Source organism: Gordionus sp. m RMFG-2023, chromosome 2 (genome assembly GCF_954871325.1).
Source record: "Gordionus sp. m RMFG-2023 chromosome 2, tfGorSpeb1-WG-v2, whole genome shotgun sequence".
In the NCBI taxonomy this organism is placed as follows: Eukaryota; Metazoa; Nematomorpha; class Gordioida; order Chordodea; family Parachordodidae; genus Gordionus; species Gordionus sp. m RMFG-2023.
In genome coordinates this window covers 60,543,168-60,568,562 of record NC_088776.1, presented here as the reverse complement: position 1 = coordinate 60,568,562, position 25,395 = coordinate 60,543,168, and the positions used below count along the sequence as shown (strand labels likewise).

Sequence of the window (25,395 nt, the reverse complement as noted above, 5' to 3'; positions counted from 1 at the left end):
AACTAGTGACATCTTAGATCGACGTCATTACCTTATCATCAATAAATTTTTACAAATATGGGACCAATCAAATATTTTATTTCTTTGTTATTATTATTATTTTTTAATTATTGTAAAACATAGGCATACCAAGATTTTTATAAGGAGGGAGAGGAGAAATCAATATTAGGTAGTTTTTTTCCCCATAAAATTGAGATCTTTAGGTCCACTTATTGTAGGCCTTTGATTATATTAAATTTCAGTAGAAATATTTATGTAAATCATTCTTTTTATAATTTATAAAGAGAAAACTATTATAATTAAAAGGTGTATTATTTTTTTAGAAGGGTGATGAAAATGATTTTACATCCCGTGAAAATCCTATTATGTAGACGCTGCCCCTGGTATGCATTTTTTGGGCAAAGGAGAGTTGGGGGAGGGGTATAGGGGATAAATTTCTATAGGCCTAAAAAGAAATTTACGAGAACCGACAAATTTGTTGGGTAAGTGGATTTACCCCCTCCTTTCCTTGGTTAAGCGTCTGGTGAAATATATTCTAGGATAATCTGTTTTTAAATTTAAAATTTTTCATATATATTAATAAAAGAAGTGGCACATCATTTAAAATCAAGAAAAAATATAGTAATTTACTACAGTTATATGATGAATGTCAATTATTATATTTTTCTATAGACTCATTATATTTTCAAACATTGAACTAAAAATGAGTCTACCTAAATATAAATCCTTATCAAATGGTAATAATTACCAAAAGCCTAAATATAAAGATAAATATAATTCACCAAATACATCATACAATTCACATAAAATTCAAAAATATTCTCAAACTTTGCCATGGATGCAACTTAGGAACATTTATTCTCAAGAGCCCATCATTAGGTATATATATTAAATATTTAGAAAGAAAGAAAGGAATATTAATATTTTACTACAAATATGAATATCATTATGTTTTTATAAAGTCAAGGCTGGGATCAACATTCTTCAATCAAAAAATTAATAAGTCATTATAAAGTCTTTTATTCCTAATATTTTAGAACATTTTAATTTTCAGCTGATGATGGTTTAAGACCAAATAATCTGACCACTTCTCCCTGGGCCTTGGGTTAATCTTTAATTTGGGACTATAAATTCAGCACAATCACCAAGGACCTTCATGGGTTGGGTATGGACCTAAAACTATATTATCTAGTGGGCTTGGTGTTTGAAAAATTTATGAGCCAGGCTGGGGATTAAAATTTTTTTGAATATTGTTTATTTTCATTGAATGCAAGAAATTAAATTTTTGGATATAGGCTTGTTTTGTGCTTGAGCAAAATTTTTGATACTTTTTATGGATTTGGGAAATTTATTAATATTAATTATGGGCCAAGCCTTTTCCTATAAGTTTTTTACGACTGCTAGCCTGGGTCTTATCAAATAATTCAAGCTCATAAAGGTTTCTGAGAGGCATAACCAACGGGGAAGGAGCCAGAGGAAAACCTCCTTTCAGAAAATTACCTTTTTTTGTAAATATAATTTTTAGCTAATAAAAATTTCTTCCTATATTGATTTTCATATACCACCTATTTTTGAACATATGTCCTAAAAACATCAAGATTTTCTATTTTAAAAAATCAACTAACTATCACGAATTATCTTTCATCATCACCATACTTTTCCTTTTTCAAACACAATTTCACCAATGCAACCACTCAGCCTGACCATTGGAACTTAAATGATTTGGAGCTGTTGCATAATATTTTTCTCTATAAAATAATGAGTGAGCCATTTTTAAAAATTGACTCTTATAGAATGATTTTGCAACACTAGATGTATGCATTAAAAATTAAAATGATGTTTGTTTACATATTACAAAATCAGATATGATATAATTGGTTATTGGCCGATATCAATTTAATATTGATTGGCCTCCAAAAAGTGATATCATATACCCCAGTTATAATGTTTATTATTGCAAGTTGTGTCACCTAATATACCTTTAGAATAATATAAATAAAAATGACATAAACATAATAAGCTAGTGCTGAAGTTAGGGCAACTCACTACGAGACTCTTAATTGTGCCAACATCTAAATAAATAATAAAAGAAACTATGCAAATGTAAAAATAATATATCGTTGTATGCTCCATGTATTCAAATATCTCTATTTTAAAATTTATAAACACTATTTTTTGTTATATTTATCTGCAATAAGAAAATTTTCTAACAAATTCTGCTGCTGTTGTTACATATTTTAAAAAATATATATTTATAAATGAACAAAATATTCAAGTAGATGCAATAAAAATTTAAAGTATCTTTGAATATTTTGATCTCTAGTCAGAACCTCTAGAAGAATTGGAATGCTTACAATTGATGGATAAATGCTCATAAGTATTGTTTGCAACGGTCCGGTCCAGTCCGGTCTTATTAGACTTTTCGGTCCTATGGGACGGTCCCGTCTAACAACACGGTCCGGTCCGGTCCGACCAAAGACCGATTAAAGAATATAAAAGTTTACTATAAATTGCTTTATAGTTAATGTGTGTGTACATGAACATATTAAAATATGATTATTTAATGCCTAACACTTTATAATATCTAATTCATCGTTTACTCTTTATATTCTTCCGTTTCATTAAATTCAATATTCATAGTTTACTTTTTATATTCTTCTTTGATTAGGCATTTGTGTATAATATAATAAAAATGAATTGATGATATAATTGAAATATTAACAGGGTAGTTTAACTATTCATTTTTAATAAATTTAAATGCAGAATAAAACTTTTGTAGCTTTATAAAAAAAATTTTTTTAGGTGAGACCGGACCGGACCGATTGTCCCACGGTCCGGTCTCATTTGACTTAACGGTCCATCGGTCCGGTTCCATTTTAGAAAAAAAGTTTGGACCGGACCGTTGCAAACACTACTCATAAGTGGTCAGATTTACCAAAGTCTATAGATTTTCTTGAAAATAAAAATGTTCCTATAAATGAGTCACCAATTTTACAATAAAATAAGTTGTGTTAAATATGTAAAACTTCCACTTCACCAAAAAAGGGTCAAACATTTCTCAATATTCCAATCCTTGAACAACATAGTTAACTGATAAATATGGCAGGTTTCATTTTTGCTATACCAGCTCATAATGCTACCTAACTTTTAAGGAATCTTTTCTTTAATCATTAGTCAATGGACAAATGAAGATATCGATTATTCATGGAATCGTAATCTATAAAAGCAATTGTATGTTCACAATACAATTTATATCATTTTTATGCCACTATTTCTATAAATATTTGAAAAAACCAAATTTTATTACAAAAGATATTTACAAGTGAAATATTGAATAAAATAATTGCTGCCAAAAAAATCAACTACATTTTTTTAATTTGCCATATTCAAAATGCATAAAAAAATCAATTTTTCACTAAGCTAGAGCTGGTAACCATAGGCCTACTGGTTTCCTAACCAATTTTACCAGTAATGTTTACTCTAAGCAAAGACTTTACCAGTAATGTTTACTCTAAGCAAAGACTTAAAAAACAACATGGCAATTTATATTCTCACTAATCGCAACTTACATAAATGGATGTTTTATACTCATCCATTTTGATTTTTATAAAAAATTTGGCTCATAAAATAAAAAATTCAACACATGGAACCTAGATGATCCAATTATTCCTTACAGTGCGCACAAATTGAGCGTTTCAAAGGCTGCGTTGCATGCGCAAATAATGCATTTCAAATGGCCTCATGCAAATTGGTAAAATTATCGTCTGGCGTTAGCAACCATTTAAAAAAAAACACGAAAATGGGTTTGTTTTTTTCATTGCTTTTTTTAAAATTCTTCGCCCTGTAATGTGTGATATAAATAACTTACTTATATCCATCCTAAAAAAAAGGAATATTTAGAAATTAAATAAGAAGGCAGACGATAATATAATTTTCAAACACAAAATCCCTTTTTTATAGAACTTGTTTTAAATTTTGAATCGACCAATATTAATATAAAAAGACAGCCTCAATTTAAACAAGGGACGCGTTACCTTTTTTTTAAAAAAAAAAAATAACGGCAAAACGTAAACGCTCAATTTGTGTGCCACTCTTATGCAGTACATATAAATATTATATATTTTTTAAAATTTAAATTTTCATTCCTTTTTAAAGGGGACAAAAATTTTTCTTTTCTTTTCTTTTTCTACAATTTTTTTTTTATCCTTTTAAATAATTTAAAACAATATGTTTAAAATTATTTTAATATTATTTTTCAATAAAAATATATAAATAATTGAAATAGATTACACGAGGAAATATTAGATGCCTATACTTACTTAAAACCGTCAACCATTGAGTACACGATGAGGGTTGATCTTGTTAACAGGATAAAAACAATGATAAACGACGTGTGGCCAAATGCTTTAGTGAGTAATATGATGAATACATAATTACATCCACATATCTATTAATCTCAGTTTTCATATATAATTATGAAGTTAATTAATAATTATGAGCTTATATTTTTGTTCTAAACTAAGTAACTTGCAAATGCTTCTCTTCTCTTTGAAAGAAAGAAAGGAGAGGAGAAGAGAAGAGAAGAGAAGAGAAGAGAAGAGAAGAGAAGAGAAGAGAAGAGAAGAGAAGAGAAGAGAAGAGATTCTTGCTTCTAGCTTCTAGCAAGAGAACGAGCTAGCATGCTATCTTTCTTTCTTTCTTTCTTTCTTTCTTTCTTTCTTTCTTTCTTTCTTTCTTTCTTTCTTTCTTTCTTTCTTCTTTCTTTCTTTCTGTGAGTATTATGATGGACACTATTTTCGCATATCTAATAATCTCAGTTTTCATATATATAATTATGAACTATATTTATCTTCTAAACTAGCTAACTCTTAATGTATACGACCACATTTGGGTCTCTCGATTAAGATTTTCACCATAGTAAATATTATTTTAAGCCCCCTGACAGTTGGCAAACAGAGGTTCCAAAACTTTCTCACATCTATGAGTAAAATCTCCAGGTTTTACATAATATTATTCTAGCTACAAATCTTGATCGAGCCGTTGTACAACACCACTACCTGATACAAATATTTATTTTTTTTATAAAAATCAATTTTTAGGTCGAAGTCTTTGGGAGTTTTAAAACAGGGTTATATTTGCCTACAAGGTTAATTTACTGTACTATATTATTTATACCATATTTTTCAAATTATTTATACTAATGAAACCCTTTAAAGTTGGAGTTTTAATGGCTTTGCTTTAATTAACTCTGTCAAACTTGAGCATATGGTTTTTTGTTATAAATTGAGGAATGTATAACAGTCCAATTCAGACTTGAAACCTTTCATCTCAATTAATTATTTATTTTTTATAAAAAAAAATTAGCAGATGCATCCACGTGGATTTTAGAAATACCGATATATCAATTAAATCTACTGAATCCTTGATTTAAAAAAACATTTAAAAAATAAAAAACATAAAATTAACTTGAATTCTGATGTATCGTTTTGATTTCACAGATCAAACTGTAGTTTTTAAAAAAAAATAATTTACTTTTGTCTCTATGGGATAGTCTTAAACCCTTTCAATTTTAAATATAATATATAACCCTTCACAACCAAGGCCAAAATAATCCATTAAAATTACATAGATGGGGAGAGGTCTATTTTACCTGCAATATTTTTTACTCTATTATTATAGAAAATTATTGAAGATAGAAATTATTAGCATTGTAAAATTATAGAAGAGTTTAGTTAATAGATAAAAAATAATTCAGCTAGATATTAGAATATTGTCAAAGGTCGTGTCGATTCGATCTTCTTCGTTATCTAATTATTTGAGGCAGAGTTGGTCAGCAACGTCGACTCTAGTTTTGGTCAGGGTAAAATATTATGATTTCTGCAATATTTGTCATCGTATAAATGTCTCATGTCATATTGTACCTGAAAAAAACAGCTGATATTCGATTTTTTATGATTAGTCCCATACGTACGTACTCAATTACTCAATTCGCTCCATCATTGCTCATAGTCTCTTGAATTCTTCCATATTTTATTTTTGTTTTGCCCAGCACACGAATTTGTATCTGAAGCTAGCAATTTTTTTTTTATTGTGTTAAATGAAATAAAAAACGCAAATTGTTTTTTTCCTGTTTTTTCTCCACAAAAAACGTGAATTGTTTTTTTCCTGTTTTTTCCACCTTAAAATCACAAAAGCAAGGTTTAATTTTTTTATTTTGTAATAAAAAAAAAACAAAATGATGCATAAACAATCGTTTTTTATCCGTTATAATTTTTTATTATATACAATTAACCTTGCCCAATTTTATGTTAACTCTTTTGACTACCATTTTCCTCTCACATAAATTAAGTATCGGGTTACTTTTTAAATATACTCGGCCCGATATTTCTATGCACAATTTCGCGTTGGGTTTTAGGCCGTCTTGCCTTGGCTTTGATAGTACCTTTCATAAATAATAGATTGAAATATTTTGATAAAGAAGATTTTCGATCTTTTCCTGACTCGAATACTAATCATAAGAAGCTATCATATTTACCACCCTACCTCCTCCCCCTCTTTTTCTCGCTAAATTTATCTTAAAAAACGATACTTTATAACATCGATTATATTTCTTATAAATGCCCAAGAAATGGGTTAGAATACTTGTTATATTTTTTAATTAAACCCCCCAATAAAAAAATTACAAAATTTTTTCAGCGATGTAGATATAGTTTTGATCGGTAAATGGGAAGCTCTTCCCTTGTGGACTCTCAAAGAAATCATATTGAAATGCGATTTCTCTTACACCAAGGACATTCAAGTTCTCAATAACGCTGCCGTAATTAAAAAAAAATTTTTTTAATGCTAATTATTATTAATATCGGGTAAATAAAAATTTGAAAGAAAAGAAAGATGAGGGAATTGGGAGATGCCGAACCAAGTAAGGGGGGAATGGGTGGAATAATGAAACATTCATTATTTTTTTTCCTCAACTTATTTAAAAAAAAAAATGTTTTTAGGTTCCAATCGTAAAATTTACCGATAAAAAGACTCGATTAAATGTGGACATAAGCTTCAATATGGTGAACGGGATAGCCAGTTGCCATCTGATAAACGTAATATTAATATCAGCTGTTCATCACATGTTACATAATGATAAGTCGTTGAAAGAACATTTTTTTTTGTATTCCTGGATTTTTTTAAATTTTGATTCCCTTTAGTCTTCTTTGAACAAACTCGTGAAAATTTAAGGAATAAATGGACGATATACATTGGTAGAGGGGGATGACTAGAACAAAATTTTCGCCAAAACTATTATTTTAAACCCTTCGTGCAGTGAACGTTGGATTTATGTTGTTTATTTAATACCATCATATATATTAAAAATTTTGTTTATGACTGATCTAGGAATTTACGGAAAAATATCCTATATTAAGACCCCTTATCGTGGTTCTCAAACAATTTTTGATTCAAAGACAACTCAAGGAAGTTTTTACCGGTGGATTGTCATCTTATTCCCTGATTCTCATGATCCTCAATTTTATACAAGTATGTATGTGTGTGAATTTTTTTTTGAATCATAATATTTAATAAGTCTCATATTTTTATTGTTGTTATGTAACGCTTGAAAACGATTCCCAAATACGCGGGCAATTACACCACACCATTACGGAAGACGTGCGATTGTAATAGATTAGGGTCTGTTATTGGGTAAGAATTTAACATTACTGTCAAGGCTCATTTAATTAACGGTTCATGTTATCCGAATTAGTCAGGATGATAAGCAAAGGGATAAGGTAGGAGTAGATATAGTAGTTAGTTTCCAAATCTGTGCCCCTTTTACGCACCACCCATTATTACACTCTTCGAACCCGTTTTCGGCAGTAGATATATTAAACCGGGTCACATATTTCACAGGTCAAAATTTCTCAAAACTTCCTATATTTCTGCGACTCTGCCTCTAACCATCATTTTCGGTTCCATGACAGTTATATTCGGTTTTCCATTGATTTTACATATAAATTATAAATGACTCAAATGTTATCTGTAAAAAAAAAATTATCTTCTACAATTCATAAGATAGGCATTCTAAACATACTGGATTACATTTCCGGGTAGAATTTAGAATTGTAAAAAACGCGCTCAAAGTAACGATTTAAATTTTAATAAATAACCAATCGACTATGAGCCTCTTATTTATGCAAAATAATAATACACAAAAAAAAATGGCAGAACAACCAAAGATTACAACAAGATTTGGCGCGCGAGGATGTGAGTCAAATAAATTTGGGCGTCTTATTAATAGAATTTTTCGAAATGTTTGGCCGTCATTTTAACTATCATGGTGCAGGTACCTTATTAATTCTTTCTTTTTTTTATATAAAAAATTTTATATTTTTTCCGATCTATTATTTCCCGATATTCCTAAAACTCCGATCCGATATTTATTATACTATCTATCCCTGCACCAAATGTATAATAAAAATTAACGACTAAACTTCACGAATGATTTGTATTTTTTTTTTACTTCCTTTTTTCTTTATTCTCCAAAATTAAATGATCTTTCGTTTAAAAATATTTGCAAAATGTTTATGGAGGCGAATGCTGTAATGTTAAAACAGTTTCTATTTAACCCCGCTTTTTTAAAAAAGGGTTAAAATCATGATTTTAGCCCAAAATATTAATTAACTAAAAGCTTCGAAATTTCGCCAACAAAAATTCCCAAACATTTCTTCTACCATTCTCTAAAAAACAAGATTAATAATTTGAAGTATCCATTTTTTTAGAAAAAATTTGGCAAAATCGGGCCATTTAACAACACTAACTTGAATGCGACACGTTAGATATTTATTTTTTTAAATCTTCTTGTTGCTAAAAAATGTGAACAAAAATTATAATGCACAATTTTTACATTTCCTTTCATAAATTTTTGTAAATATATATATATATATGGTACATAAGATACAAAAAAAAATATATCGGCCCGATCATCCGATACATTAATATCGGCACCCAGCCCTGGATAATTAATTTGATACGTTAATTAGTGGATGCTAAAATGGCTTCCATTTTTGAGAAAAAAGGGTTAGCTCCCTGAAGATTTTGCTCGCAGATGGCACACAAAGGTTTCGATATCTTTCTAACGAAGTCTCGAGGCCTTAGTCAATATTTTTTTTCCTGACCTAAACTATTTTCAAAATGGAATGATATAGCATGCATCACTACTACCAGTCAATGCCATTGTTCATATCCAAAAGGTGATACAATCATAGTTTTAAGAACCACATCCCTTTCTATTATAATTTATAGGGATTTAGTGGCTGAAAGTTATAGATGCCAGGGAGGTAAACATCTTTTTAAATTAAATAAACCGCTAAAAATGGAGGAGATATTAGGCGAGATTCCTATTTATAGCGATATTTAGAAACGGGAACCGATTTGTTAGGAGTTCACATCTAAAAATTTTCAAGAACCGATTTTGACAGTTTAGAATGTTGTTGAACGGCTCGATTTCGTCGAATTTTATTAGACTCTAATTCCCTAACGCTATTTTAATCATCTTCAGATTTTTTTTAAACATTTTTATGCTGTTCATGATATAAATGAATCGTTTTTTTATACAATTTGAAAAAAATTAAAAAATAAATAATCCTAGGTATTAGGGTAAATATCAGCAATTTAGATAACGCTGACTATTCAACTAGTATACGTCAAAGCTATTACTATTTTCCCAAACAGGAGTTCGCCATTTATAAAAGTTCGGCTGGTAGAACTTCCCTATTGTGCATTCAAGATCCATTGATTGAAGGTTTTATTTTATAATTATAACTTGGCACACATTTTTAACTTGATTTTAACCCTTTCTTCAATATTTTGATAATTTTTTTAAAAATACATTTAAGAACACGATACTGCCAAAAGTTCGTACGCGTTCGCTAAGGTTCATAGGGCCTTTCTGATGGCTTACGTAATTCTGAGCCGTTCGCTCTTACCGACGTTTTACGCGCGAGATGCCCGACAATCATGTGATAGGTTTTCATAAAAATGTTTTATTTTTTAGTTTGTCAGTTCAATACTTTAAAAATGCCTGGGAAAAGAAGTGCGTTCTTTTTTTTAAAAAGTAACTAATTAGTAATCACATTACCCCACAAGGAATTCCGTTACTAATGACATTTAGTTTTTTTTTCATGCTGTTACTATTTGAAAATTAATTTATCATATTATTTAAGATTGTTAAATTTTGATTCACATTGTAATTTTTTAACTTCAAGTATTGCCGTTTTTTGTTGTTGCTGATATCGAAATTATTTTAATTATCTAGCATATTAGGTCAAATTATCCAAATTCCGGAGGAAATGAAGTCTTACAGAAGATGGGTCAACAATAATTATAAATCCGATCATGACATCTAGTTTTTTAAAACAAATAATTATTTATTTACGGGAAATAAAGCTTTTTTTTGAAGTTATCCAATTTTTATTAGTTCATATATATTGTGATATTATAATTCATTTTTATATAAAATAATTTATAAGTAATATACGTATTTTACAATTAAAAAATCTTATCTCGATTTTTTTTATAAAAATAAAATATTATTTAAATAGACTGTTATTACAATAAAATTTGTGATACGAAATGATTATTAAATGATTCCAATATTTAAAAATAAATCAGAGTTGTACAACACCCATTCCATGGTTTTAGTTATAGATCAATACTTTTTTAATTTAAACCAATATACCCTCAAAAAAGTCATAATTATCTCGTAAATCATTTTTTTTGAAAAAAAAGATTGTCCCAACCATAGCCCAGTGACATATAATAATACCTCAGTAAAAGTGTACATCAATGTAAATCAGCTGGAGACGCCATTTTCATTACCCATATCATTATTCAAAATTTTAAACGAGAGGAGGCCAATATACGCAAACTTTATCAAAGAATTGCCTGATCATCGAGATAATGAGAAAGCAAGTTATCAATTTAATAGTAGTTTTTAAGATGAGAATATTTACGGGTTACCAAAATGGCGAATCCAGCTGATTTGCATGGAACGAATACATTATTATGAATACATCGTCAGTCTTAGGAATTATGTCATTGAATGAGCCATAAATTTATAAAAACAAATTTACCTATAAATTTTGAGAACCGATAAGTTAGAAAGTGTCGTTAATTTCCAACTCACAACTCAGCCCCCCCCCATTCTTTAGCTTATTGAACGTTTATAAAGAGCTTTTTAAAAAAAAAATATTCGAAGATCATAAATATTGAGTTTCATCGCGAGAGATATTTTTTATGCTTTAAAAATCCCAAAAAGACACAGTAATAAAAAATTCTTATAATTTTAGGTATAAAATTTGAACTAAAAATTGGTTTTTATATAAGGAGGGGTAGTGTTGTTAAACGACTCGTTTTGAGCCGATTTTTAAATACGGCTAACTCATTATTTCATCCAGAAAACTATTATGCAAGCCTGAAGAATTTGCTCATAGAAGGAACAAAGGTTTGGACATCTATTAGCAAAATCTCGAGGGTTCGGCAATATTTTTCTGACTAAAATATTGAGTTAGCCGTTTAACAACATTATCAATACAAAGTTTAGACTTATATTTCACTTATTACCCATTAATAAAAGATGATAAAACGACAAACATAATAATACAAATTATTATTTTTTTTTAATAACGATTGATATCCACCAACAAATCTAATTGCATCTATGATGAATATCCATATTCTCGGGCGAAATTTAAGTTTAAAATTTGCCAATTTGTTTTTTTCTTTATTGTTACATAAAGAACTAAGTAAAGGTTTTTGTAAGCCTGGAATAAATAAAAAAATGCAAAATAAATTTGCGCGAATTGTTTGTGAGGTTTTTATTTTAATTTTTTTTCTTATTCTTTAAAAAAACCAGTAGCATTTGTCCTACATTTACTATTGTGCGTTCGATAATAAAATCACATTTGCAAAAGTTATCACAATCTAAATTAACGTGTAATTACATAATCATTTAATAATAAAAAAAATCACAATAAGATTAATAATAATGGAAGATGGAGTAGGTAAATTAGCGACATGAATTTATGATCACGATTATTTATATATTTTTTTTTGATAATACAATATACAAAACTATTTTCTTAAGAGTAGTGATAAAACGACTCGTTTTGATCCCGATTTTTTAAAAACGGCTAACTCAATATTCCATCCAGAATAATATTACCCAAGACTGTGAAGATTTTGTTTGTAGAAGGAACAAAGGGTTTGGATACCTATTAGAAAAATCTCGAAGCTGGCTAAAATATTGAGTTAGCCATTTTTTTAAAAAATAAGGCTTAAAACGAGTCCTTTAACAACACTAAATTAAGAGTATAAAAAAAATTTTTTTTTAAGACGGATAACAAATTTTGGACAAATTAGAAAAATGTAAATAAAAGAGTTTTTTTTTTTGCTTAAAAAATATAATCACATAATTAATTATAAGGTGTTATATGCTTTATAAAATAAATTTAGATAAATACTATTATAAAATATTTTAAAAAAAATTCCTTTTGCGAGACATATTATTTCGTAGATTTATAAAACCCTTTTTCTTTTTTAAAAATTTTTCATAATTATTTCTATTCAAAAAGTAATAAATTCACACGGTAATAGATCACCAATCGTAGTGCTGTTAAATTTCCTAACTTTAACCATCTCTATTGTAGCTTAATCAATCTTTTAGCCTAAAAAATTGAATTAGGCTTCTAAGTTGAGTCTCAACTTGGAGACTGGTTAGAACGAATTAGGTAGTTTAACAACACTAACCAATCTAGACGCGCAAATCAAAAATGATTCAATCTCATTTGTTGGATTTTTTTTTAAAAAAAATTTACCTTTTTTATCGTCGTTTAAATTAAAATAAAAAATACCAATGTTTTTTAATATAGTTTAGTTTATTTTTTATTAAATTCTTTATAATTTTATTATCGTGTATTTTGTTTTCCTTCAAGAAAGATGACTTTTGTCTTTGAATATAATAAAGTATGATATGATGGCCACCAATGCCCCAACAATGGCCGTTCCAATCATGATCATGGGTAAATTGTTGCCGACGCTCCTTTAATTAAAATATTAAAAATTAGTTATTTAAAATAAATATACAAAAATAAAAATAGGTTTGGTTATCGTCATAAAAAGACACATTAATAATCTATAAAAATTGATGAATGTCTGTCTAGAAATGGGTGATAGGAAAATCAAATTTAAATTGATCAAGATTTTTTACATGTGATTTGTAAATTTATAATATAAGTGCTATATCTTAAAGCGACTTATGACCTGTTCTAAAAAAAAATTCCTAAAATTGTCAAATTTTTACTTGGTATCTAGGCTAACGTCTTTACCAGGAATGTTCCCTATTTTACATCTCTCTTCCTGATTAAACATAAATAAACTTTTTTAAAAAATAAAAAATACGTGTTTATGTGGAAACCAATATGCAAATAATATAATATTCTTTTTAAAAAAAATTTTCAGAAAAAAATATATATAATTTTAATTAAAGTAAGGATGGTTATTTTAAATCTCTTTATTTCCAACCCATCCCCGACAATATTAAAGTCGTATTATAATATTTTAAGACGATTTTTAGTTGGTGCGAGATGGAACATTATCATTTATTTATGATGAAAAAACGTATTATATCAATTTTTTGGAAATCCTTTTTATAAAACTTATAAGGTAAAAAAAAAATAATAATAATGCGATGAGATAAATGGAAGCTTACCAGGTTAAGTTCTCCTATGCAATAAGTCTTCATAAGTTCGCGCGCGTCAGTCGAATGCCCGACATCTTCAAAATTATCAGTCGCGTCCATCCCTTAATCATGTTTCAATAAGAATCATGTTATAATAAGATAGAATAATATAATGCTGAAAATAGTATTCTCATTTTTACTATACCATACTCGCCCCTTTCAAGCTTAATATCATTCCAAGGTTCATTTAGTATTTAGTAATGTTTTATAATGAGGATAAAGTAGAAATTAGATCTTTATAAAGTGACCAATAGTTTCACGAGGTAAGGGTTTAATTTTCAGGAAACTAAAGAAATTCAATTACATTATTTTAAAATAAAATTATTCTCGTTCATCTTGGCATTTGGAACATTTTAATTACCATTTATTTTCAAATGGGTAGGCATGGTCCGTTTAATACCGGTTTTACGTGCCCTCGAAAGCTATACTGAGACCTATCGAAAATTTTTCGATTTGATCAGAAATATTTTTTTTTAGTTTGAGACCGGGGATACTATGAGCCCGAAGTTCTTGCGAGCATTGAAGTTTTCTTCTTCTAGAGTACTCAACTCTAATGGTTAATTTTTTTAACCATATGTGTATAAACTTCATTATGCATATGCGATAATTTTTTTTTTCATTATCGGATAATATATATAATTTTTATAACACAATTATATGATTTATACCCTTCAATAAATGCTGAAATTAATCAAAAAATAAAATAAATAATAAAGGTTTTAAATTATCCAATAAATATATCATATAAAAGATTAAAGCCCTAAATCATATAAAATTATTCTTTTATTTTAACAAAAAATATTTTTAAACTACCAATAAAAATTAAATTTTAATGAAATTGAGGGTCTTGGAGGGATACTTTTCTAGAGGTTCATATGAGCCTTTTTTGTGCGTCATTTTTTAAATTTATTTCTGCTTATTTGATATTTGAATATGGTAAAAAAATCGTCATATTTGACAGAAGCTACACAACTAACAAAAATGATTGAGATCATTCAATAAATTTAAAGAAAATACGTCCTTGTTAGCCTTTGTGGAGAGAAAAGCTAGCTTAGGTTTTGCAACAGTAATAAGATATAAAATCGAGATTAATGAAACAAAACAAGATTTTAAATTTTGTAAGAAGTGAAAGAAACTATATTAGAATTATCTAATAAACGCATAGAAAATGTTTAAGGGTCTTGATCCCAAGTAAATCTTATTGGTGGACACATGGATTCCATTGCAATTTCAATACATTCTTTATTTGTTTAAATTGTTATAGCTTATTTTTATCAATAAAGTAGTTGCAAATAATATATATAATTTTTATATTTATAAAAAATAATCAATATTAGCGGCTCAAAGGCGCATCCTTTAGTTATAATTTTTTTAATAAGTGAAATAAAATGAGATACTATTTATCAAATGGTAGTTTTAATTTTATAGTCGTCCTTTTATAGGGCTCTCATACACCCCGGTCTTTCCCCTAATCAAAAATTTTACATTTTCTAAGAATCGAAATCGAACATATTCGTTTTCTTATGAATATGTCCAATTGAGAACTTAATGATAATGGCAAAGTTTCTCGGGAATTGCCAAGTTCTAAGCCAACAATGCTACATGTTAGGGTAAATGTGTTTTTTATGGCAATGTTTTACTTTTTTTCAACTTCAAATCATTTTGAGCGCGTTTTTTTTTAAATTTAAAATTTAGATTTTACCGGAAATGTATTACAGCATAGAAAGAAAGAAAGAAAGAAATAGAAAATTATAGATAATTTAACCTATAACCTTTCGAGTAATATATAATGTATATTGAAAAAATTTATGGAAAAAATTTAATATTAAATTATATTAAGTTTCAAGAGTTCGCAGACCAAAAATTGTGTTTAATTCACAGGGTGGGTAAATTCAAAACATGACGGCATACATTTCCGGTAAAATCAAATTTTTATAAATTTTTTCGGGTTAAAAAAAAATGGTTTAAAGTTGGAAAAATAACAGAATGACGCTAACATATATAATTGTATAAAGACATAAGCTCAAAACAGGTGGGGTGCAGACCTGCCCCGAGATAGATTTCCAAATTTACGGCCATATTAGGAATAACTTAAATTATAAGAATTCAGAACCTGGTGAGAAAAAAAAAATCAAAAGTAAAAATCCGAACCGAACCCGTAAAAAAATTAAAATTCCCTATAAACTATTCTCGTTCCTTGATTTTTATTTTCGATATTATAGCTACGAGCTACATTTTTTTTTATTTTATGTTCATTTAAAAATATTAAATTTTAATATTTGGATTCTATTTAATTAAATTAAATATTTTTTTAAATCTTGTTATAAATAGTTTTAAAAAAAATCACTTAAATAAATGAGTTTTAAAGATAGTTATTCTATTTGATACCATCATCGTATTTTAGATATTTTTATTTTCCTAAAATGCATTTGATTTCTACCAAAAAAAATTTATAAAAAGGTCTAAAATATAAACGTATATATAATATATAAGTGATTTCAGTTAAAAAATAGCAATTCACCTTGATTACAATTTAAAATATAACAATGCCATAAAAGAAAATGCGGCTCTGAACGAGTTTCAAGGTTAAATTTTTATAAACCAGTCCGTCAGTTTAAAAATAAATTAAGTAAATTAAATAAAGACATTGTCTTTTGTAAAATGATATTATATTTTTAATTGTATCTTTATAACATTGATGATTTTTTTTAATAGAACTCGATCCAAAATATAATGAGAATAAAGAAAGAAAGAAAGAAAGAAAGAAAGAAAGAAAGAAAGAAAGAAAGAAAGAAAGAAAGAAAGAAAGAAAGAAAGAAAGAAAGAAAGAAAGAAAGAAAGAAAGAAAGAAAGAAAGAAAGAAAGAAAGAAAGAGAGAGAGAAAGAAAGAAAGAGAGAAAGAAAGAAAGAAAGAAAGAAAGAAAGAAAGAAAGAAAGAAAGAAAGAAAGAAAGAAAGAAAGAAAGAAAGAAAGAAAGAAAGAAAGAAAGAAAGAAAGAAAGAAAGAAAGAAAGAAAGAAAGAAAGAAAGAAAGAAAGAAAGAAAGAAAGAAAGAAAGAAAGAAAGAAAGAAAGAAAGAAAGAAAGAAAGAAAAAAAAAAGATGTTCAAGCTTATAATATTATTTTGGCATGATGAGTAGAAAAAATTAAGTTCGATAATCATTCATTACAACACGTAAAAGCCTAAACACACTTTCACTTAATGTAATTTCTTTTGTCGACGAATTTTCGGGGTTTAAACCCGTATTTTTTTTTATATAACCCAATGGTTAATATTAAATTGTAATAAACTGGTCGGTCACTTTATAAAGATATGCGATATAAATATGAATAATTATTTTATTTGTATTTATTTTATTATTTTTTTTACCAGCTGATTCCAATAATACCTCTTCACCTCCGGGATGCTTTATTATTATATAATATTGAAAAATAAATAAAATATAGATAAAAAAAATTATACAAATAGAGTGATTGGCATAATTTAGCGGGAAGGTGAACCCAAACTATCGTTATTTTTTTGCCGAACCCGAACCCTTTTTAAAAAGGTTATAAGGGTTCAAATGTGTATAAAATCATATTTTCCTTGCGGGATCATATTTTCAATTTTTTTTTTCTTCCTCCCATTTTGTAAAGTAAAATTTTTTTTTTATTAATAAATGATAATTTTAAAATTACTATAAATAGAAATGTGTAATAAAATATCTTGGGGCAAAAGAACATACAATCAAAATAAAATACAACTCTTCTTAGCAGAGTTGTTAAAGTATCTAGATATAAAAATGTGGTATCTGTAAGTAGATACATTTTTGTTTAAAGTAACTGTATCGGTTTTCGATACTTTTAAGATACATATTGATATACTTTAAAAAAATACTTGAATGCAAAATTTATTTTATTTCATATGAACGTATAATGTTAAGTTTTGTTAAATGGCTCGATTAGAGAGTCGATTTTTTTTGATAAAACGGCTAACTCAATATCTTATCCAGAATAGAATTGTGCAAGCCAGAAGAGTTCGCTCATATGTGGCCACGTGGCACGAAGGTTCTAGAAACATATTAGCCGAAATTTCGAGGCTTAGGCGATCTTTTTTTTCTGCCTAAACGAGCCGTTTAAACAACACTAAATTTTTCTATTAAATGTTTAAATCAATTTAAAATAAGAGCGGTTACGTTCCTTGAAATACGTATTGCCAGATTTGCGAGGTGAAACACATTATTCAATATTTCTTTAAAGTTCTCCAAACCCTGAAACCGAACCCCTTTTTAAATTATACCTCTGAAACCGGGACCCGAGCCCCATTTTTTGGGTTGAAGGGTTTACATCACTGATAGAATGTTGCCATATCATCTAACTTGGGATCAGCAACCACGTTTTAGACATGCCTTTAGCCAAAAAAAACAATTACCCTTAATCCTAGATGATGCTTTTAGCTATTCCTGGTCTCAATCAACTTGAAATATTTTACTTTTGTTTTGCAAGTGAAAGGGTTATGGTGGCAAATTTTAAAATGGTAGATAAATATAATGTCAAGGAAAATTTGATATCAATATTAATTGATAGAATAAATTATTAGCATATATATATTTCTGTTGCGAATTTTCATAAATAAAAGTTTATTGGAATATATGTGATGAGAGATATGACCAGTAATTTTTTGAAAATTATTTTTGCCCCCATTTGAATTTTTTGACTGGGGGGTGGGGGGGTTCACCTGTCTTCCCCTCCTGTTGGGGGCTGTGTTTCATCCAAAAAAAGGAATTTAAATATATCTTTATTTTCTTAAATAAAATTGCCTGCATTGACCCAAAAAATTTTAACCAAGCCAATCCAATATTTTGATTGATTACTAATTTACTATCTATCTTCAAACCAATGTAAAAAAAATTCGTCAACTGTGGGAAAAACAAGAAGCATTTTGAGATTCTATGTTTTTCATGGTCATGGCCAAGGCAATATATGGTGCATCATCAAGAATAATTAAATGCATTTTGTTTTTTTTTATTTAAAAGTTTAATAATTACATTCAAAATATGGGCAATGTTTATGACTGAATGACACTCGTTAAATATTTCTACATTCTTTATGAGTTGCTATTAATATATGATAAAAAAATGATATAACCTTGGTTACTCATTATAAATAATTTGATTTTTGAAACATCACGAATAAATTGAATTTTGGTTCTGTTTATACTCTTTTACCAGAAAAATATGTATAAAAAATATTATACAATTAAAAAATAAAATAAGCATAAATAATTATAATATTGAACCAGGTATACATATTTGAAAATATTAGCCAAGTCCTGTTTTTAAACATTTGTAATTGGCAAAGGTAAAAAGAATATTCATTGGCTATTATTATATATTTATCTTTCAAAGAAATCTGATATATATTTTTCTTTGTCATTGAATATTTAGAGAATATTTTTTTTAAATGAAAATTATTTGTAACCTAAAACTCTTAAATTGACAATATTTGATAATCTGAATCAAATTATATTATTGAGTCCCAATCACCTACTATAATATATTATTGTATAAATTATTTAAAAAATTTATGATTTTTTTAAAATTTTGTACATTACCTCATCTTTAAACTTGGTAACATCATAAACTTTATCATGAATGAGCACCCATAATGTATCATATGTATTATGCTCATTTATTTCTGAGAGCGAAAAATATTTGTGGGCTATTTCCTCTTTGACATCAACCATTCCAGTAATATATCTGTAATTATTTAAAATAATATCAATATTTGTTGCCATCATATAGATGAAATTTAATTAGAATTGGGAGTATTTTTTTATACTTTTAAAACATTTAAGGTGGTGGTATTAATCCAACATTCATAAAGAGATAAAAATATGAATTATTTCTATCAGTAACATTTATATATTTAACAAAGGTAAAATATCTAGATTTTAATGTAAGATCATAAATTACTTTATAAAATTGTTAATATATTGTGTTCAGGGTATCTAAATATTAATATGTCTTATTTCGTTTGATAGATATTTATTTTTTTATAACTAATCATGTGGTATTTTTAAGAGACCGTACCGTAAAATTGTCATTATAATAGTTTTTTTAAAAAATCATTGATAAATTTATTATAAATAAAATAAACTTTAGATTTAAAACATAAAACGCAATTTCTTTAAATTAAGCAAAACTAAATAACTGGCTACTAAAATTAAATAAAGGTAACTGAGGATTGCTTAAGAAATCTAATTATTCCGGTAAGCCGAACCGTATCACGAAATGGAAAAAAATATCTATAATTTTTTGAACTGTTTAAAAATACATTTATGAGAGAGCTGAAATGTTATAAATACGTACCAACTGGTTTTATGTGGTTATATTATATTACTTAATTGGTAAATTTCTCATGCACTATTTTGTTTTTAAAATATTTTAATTAGATTAGTTGTAAATAAAAATTGAGATTAATTTTACATATAAATAAATTTGAAGTCGTAATTGACATTTTTATTTTTATTTTATTATATAGTTATAACTGCAATATAAGCCTGAGTTGGCATATTTGTTTTTGTTTTAAAAATCTATTTTAATATTTATAATTTTTATTAAAGCGAGTAACGATGATTCGCTTATTATTAGTGTATATTAAATATATTTTTATATTGTGATTATTATTATTTATTTTAAGTTATAAATTTTAATTAATATTATGGAGTTAACAAAAGATATAAATATTTCTGTGTTGTGGTATTGTTAATTACTTTAAAAGAGTCTTAAAATTTATTCCGAGGTTTTAAGTGAAAGTATTTCTACGAGTACATTGCGGTCACAACGGCAATACACCTGATCAAAACTAAATATCTATAAAATTAAGATTGTGAAAAGAAAGAATTAACAATTAAGCTAAAGTGTTTGCGTTATATAAATATATATATATTAATATTATTGTAAAATTTGAATGTCAATTATAGATTGATTGAAATTGATAGACATATATATGTAAGTGATATTTTATAAAAAATCATTACTTGTCTTAAGTTGAAAAAATTTTTAAATAAAGGAAATTTGATTTTTAGCATTTGATAATTATCACATATATAAGATTGGTGACGTATTACCAGGATCAAAATTCTAATTGGGAAAAATATTTAAATAGATAAAAACAAATGGACGATGTTGATCATTTGTATTCAAAGAAGAAATTTTACCAATGAAGATCATTCGAATCCGCATAAAAAGGTTAAAAAAAAATTTTTCTTTGTTGAAATTCTACTTTTAATAGGATGCAAATTTTTAAGAATATTTTTTTTAAAGTATTTAATTAGAGTTTTGATAAATTTTATGTGTCCAATTGTGTGGTTACAGCTTTAATTTTTTTAATTTTATATATTTTATTGATTTTTATTATACAATTAATTAATATAATTAAGAAGTGATATGTTACAAACAAAGTGAGTAGCTTGGATGATTCTAATCTTATGGATTTGAATTCTAAAATTTTTAGATTTTTCTGAAGATATAAAATATAGTTTAAATTTGATTTTAATTGAACTTAGAAATTTAAATATTCAGAAAATGAATAATTCCAGTGGGAATGAGAAATCAAATTCTAGTTAACTACCTATTATTGGTAAAAGTTTTATAACGTTATAAGATATAAATGATGGGTTAAATTCATTTATGATTGAAATTAAAAAGATAATATCTGAAATTGTGATTGATAAACCTGTGAAGGTTATAAAAAGTAATGTTGTTACTAACAATGTTAAACAAAATGAAAATGAATGTTTAATTCCAAAGGATATCAAAGAAAATAGAGAAAGTTTAAAAATATTTCTAAAGATATAGATACAATTAGAAATAAAAATTATAATTTTAGTAAAATTTGTGGCCGAAGGGGTCATAGTGGAAAAATTGTTTTTCGCGTGATCGAAAAATTAATGAAAATGTATGTGTAAAAATTAATGATAAAAATGATATAACTTGTCATCGATATGGTTTTACAGGTCATATAAGGAAAAATTGTATGGTAAAAGAAGCAAATTTACCAGGAGCCCACCAGTATATATAATGACCGAATGTTTTTTAAGTGTGAGAAAATTGGTCATGTAGCTATGAATAGTGTTCAATCCTTGAATGAATTGCAATGACTATATAATTTGAAAGTGAATCATATAAAATTTGAAAAATCATATATTAATAATAAAATTTGTATATGTAGTGATATTAAAAATAATTCTGATATATTTAATAAAAAAAGTATCGATATTCAGAGGCCAATTTCAGAGTTGAATTTAGGCATGAATATTAGGGATATTAATGGTAATTCAAATATAATAAATATAATTCTGTTGATTAAAATGAATAAAATTTTAATGATTAATAGGTTAATCAATGTTCATGTCCTCGTGTGAATATAAAATTTGATAGACAAAATATAGAAATGTTGTTTGACACTGGGGCAAGCAATTCAATAATGTCTAGAGCAAATTATTATAAATATTGGCCTGAGGGTACACTTGATAATGAAACAATGTGTGTTAGACAATTTGATGGGTTTGAAATTGGGGTTTTGAAATTTTTGATAAGGGTAAAACATGGGAAAAGACTTATTTTTCGTAAACAATAGAGAAGCCTATATTAAATTTTTTATTAAATTCATGTGAATAATACCACGTGTCATGGTATTAGAAGATTCAATGAAATACAATCTTTTGTGTAATAAAAAAAATTTTTATTTAAAGAGACATTGTTGTGTAACAATGTGAAATAAAAAATTTTTTTAATTACGTGATAAAAAAAAACTTTAAATAAAAAGTTGGTTGACAATAAAAGATTTTAAACTTTAACCTTGTGGTTAAATTATGTAAAATAATAATAAAAGAGTTTTAAAAATTGTTAGGTTTAATAGTTATAATTAAAAATTTAAATTTTTTTTATCCATCTGCACACCTTTATATTGTTTTTTATAACATAAAAAATATGATTTTGATGACATTAAATATATAAATATGTTATAATTTTGTTTTTGTTATATGACATATCTTTATATTTTTTTGTGGTTCATATTATTTTCCTTAATGGATATGATGATATTCCATGTATGTAGTTTTAATAGTTATAATTATAAATTTTTTTTATCCCTCTTCATATTCTTTTATTTTGTGGTCAATTATTGTTTTATAATTGAAAATTAAGAAAAGGTAAAAATAATTAGGATTGTTGAATCCAAATTTATATGCATTATGAAACAAATAAATTATATTAATTATTTAATATAAATAAATGTATTATAATTCGCATATCGAAAAAAAACAATTCAAAAGTGTAAAGAACCGAGTAAAAGCAATAATGTTTAAACAAAAGTACGATTCGATAAATGACGAAGAAATGATCAATGTCCTAAAAGAACGATAATTATATGGTATCTGGATTTTTGACGGGTGGGCGTGTTGCAGATAATTAAAGAGAAAAATAAAAAAATGTTTATTTATTTTCAAGAAAATGACAAACAAGATTATTATATTTTTATATTTATTTTTTTCTCAGATAAATAATATTCAATCGAATATTTATGAGTAATGTAATAATTCATTAATTTTGTCGATTCATGAAGATTATTGTATTTTGCATAAATGTTGTCGATTCGGGATCATTACTTGTCTTATGTTGTGAAAATTTTAAAATAAAAAAAATTTGATTTTTAGCACTTGATAATTAGCACTTATATAAAAGTTTGGAACCCTGGTTAAAATAAAATAGGTATTATGAAATTTGTAATTTAAAAAATCGCCTTTAACCTCTAAGTTAAATAAGGGGAGGAGGTATTAGCCTCAAGGTTAATAAAGTTAGATTTTAAATTTCGAGATTATTTAGTGGGTTTAGCGTCACATAAGAGCGGGGGAAGGTGGGGGTTGGGGGGGGGGTAGTAACAGTTTTCATTCGATTTGTTAAGATTTATTAGGGGGGGGGGGGGTAATCTATTAGATGTAATTGGGCAAAATATATTTTTATAGGATTAAGACTTTAATTATAGACCTATTATAATATAATGATATTTAATCATCGATCAAATCTTTATATTGCTTGCAATCATGGACCTTTCTTTTCAAATAAAACATTCTGCTATCCTTTAGATATACTCAGCATATTTATATTCATTTCCATCAATATACTATAATAATGCATTCATTGCAAATGAGAGGGTTCGAAATTGAACTCAAGTTCTAAAAAAAAATTATTATACATTCCCATATTTTGATAGTTGGTTTTGTATTAATAATTGAAGTTATTCTAATTTATCAAACGAGATGGGTATGATAAAATACTGCATTTCTAAAACAATCATAATCAATCAAAATTTTATTGTATAATCTTTTATATAATAGAAATATAATTAAATTTATATATTGTTTAATTATATATATGGTCATTAAAATATCATACATTCGCATCACTAATTTTGAATATCCATATTTGCGTATATATTTTAATTCCCGCCTGCCTAATTTTTGGATTCAAAATTAAAATGCTAAAGAAGCTGAGGGTTTTTATTCCAGTTTCCGGTGAAACGAAATAAAATTTGTTATTTTCAATCACAATATAGAATACCAAGATTCAATACTATATTAGAGTTATTATTATAATATATATCTATTTTTTTAGATCAAACTATTCCATCGGTGGCGGGTATGTCATGTAAACACTAATTGAAGTCCTATGAAGAATATTCAACGTTTTAAAATTATTTTCAAGAAGCTTTACAATCAGAAATTCCTCAAGATAAGATATTTTGTTAATTATGTACTTCCAGCTTATACAATTTATAATTATAACATGAATTTTATTATCTTATATACATTTGAATCATGGTCAGTACATAGATAGTTAGATCTGAATTGGTACTTGTAGAATCCTAATTATGGGCATATATAGAACTGTAATGATCTTGTATTTGTGAATCCCTTAGTTACACCTAAAGAAAGGTTTTGGTACCTGTGGAACACTAATTATGGGCATGTTTTTAGAACTGTAATAATATTGCATCTATAAATTCCTTTTAAGGAAATAGCATTTATTAACTATAATGTAGATAAATACATCTTTTTTACACATATACCTTTAAATTGGAATAGTTACATTTGATCTATTTTAACTTTGTTGTGTATATCAGATAGATCTAAAAGACCATACAATTTGGTTATCAATTTCATTCCACTCTTGATTGTATATATATATATTATTTTGTAATTTATAAGTTTACACAATTAGATACATAGAATATCTTTATTCTTTATAAGGATTAAAAGACATGCAATTTTATATTGAAAATTTTTTATTCCACTCATTAAGTATAAAATAACTATACAATTAGATTTATTATAATATTCTACACTTCCTTTTGCAATTATAAGTTTACTTACACTTATACCTTCTAAACTGGAATGGTTACATTTGATATATTTTAAATTGATGAGTGTATCAGTTACAAAGTTAAGTGAAGGGTCACACAATTAAATATATTGAATTCCTTATTCTTGTAAATATAAAAACCAAAAGATCACACAATTAGGTTATTGAACATTTTTTACTCTTAATTATATATATCTACATCCTTTTT

The 25,395-nt window shown here is 26.6% G+C and overlaps 2 protein-coding genes across 3 annotated transcripts; one reads left to right on the top strand and one right to left on the bottom strand.

Annotated features, from left to right (window-relative positions):
• The first annotated feature begins 688 nt into the window (after positions 1-688).
• Positions 689-10,462, top strand: LOC135923833 (terminal nucleotidyltransferase 4B-like). The gene is made up of 10 exons (XM_065458798.1): positions 689-879; positions 4,286-4,409; positions 5,100-5,146; positions 6,697-6,817; positions 6,999-7,094; positions 7,387-7,527; positions 8,212-8,329; positions 9,635-9,787; positions 9,882-10,011; positions 10,301-10,462. The coding sequence occupies exons 1-10, from the start codon at positions 704-706 to the stop codon at positions 10,389-10,391; spliced, it is 1,197 nt and encodes a 398-aa protein (XP_065314870.1). The 5' UTR covers positions 689-703; the 3' UTR covers positions 10,392-10,462.
• Positions 10,463-12,277: 1,815 nt separating this feature from the next.
• On the bottom strand, positions 12,278-19,860 carry LOC135925428 (cytochrome b5-like). Of its 2 annotated transcripts, none has more exons than XM_065460735.1 (6): positions 19,737-19,860; positions 19,376-19,520; positions 17,153-17,189; positions 13,754-13,845; positions 13,346-13,401; positions 12,278-13,084 (listed from the first exon to the last, which is right to left on the bottom strand). In XM_065460735.1, exons 2-6 carry the CDS (start codon positions 19,505-19,507, stop codon positions 12,973-12,975), a joined length of 429 nt encoding a protein of 142 aa, XP_065316807.1. In that variant the 5' UTR covers positions 19,508-19,520; positions 19,737-19,860; the 3' UTR covers positions 12,278-12,972. The 2 variants fall into 2 exon arrangements, with proteins under 2 accessions (XP_065316807.1, XP_065316808.1); XM_065460736.1 differs by lacking the exon at positions 19,737-19,860 and adding an exon at positions 19,603-19,668.
• Positions 19,861-25,395: the final 5,535 nt, after the last annotated feature.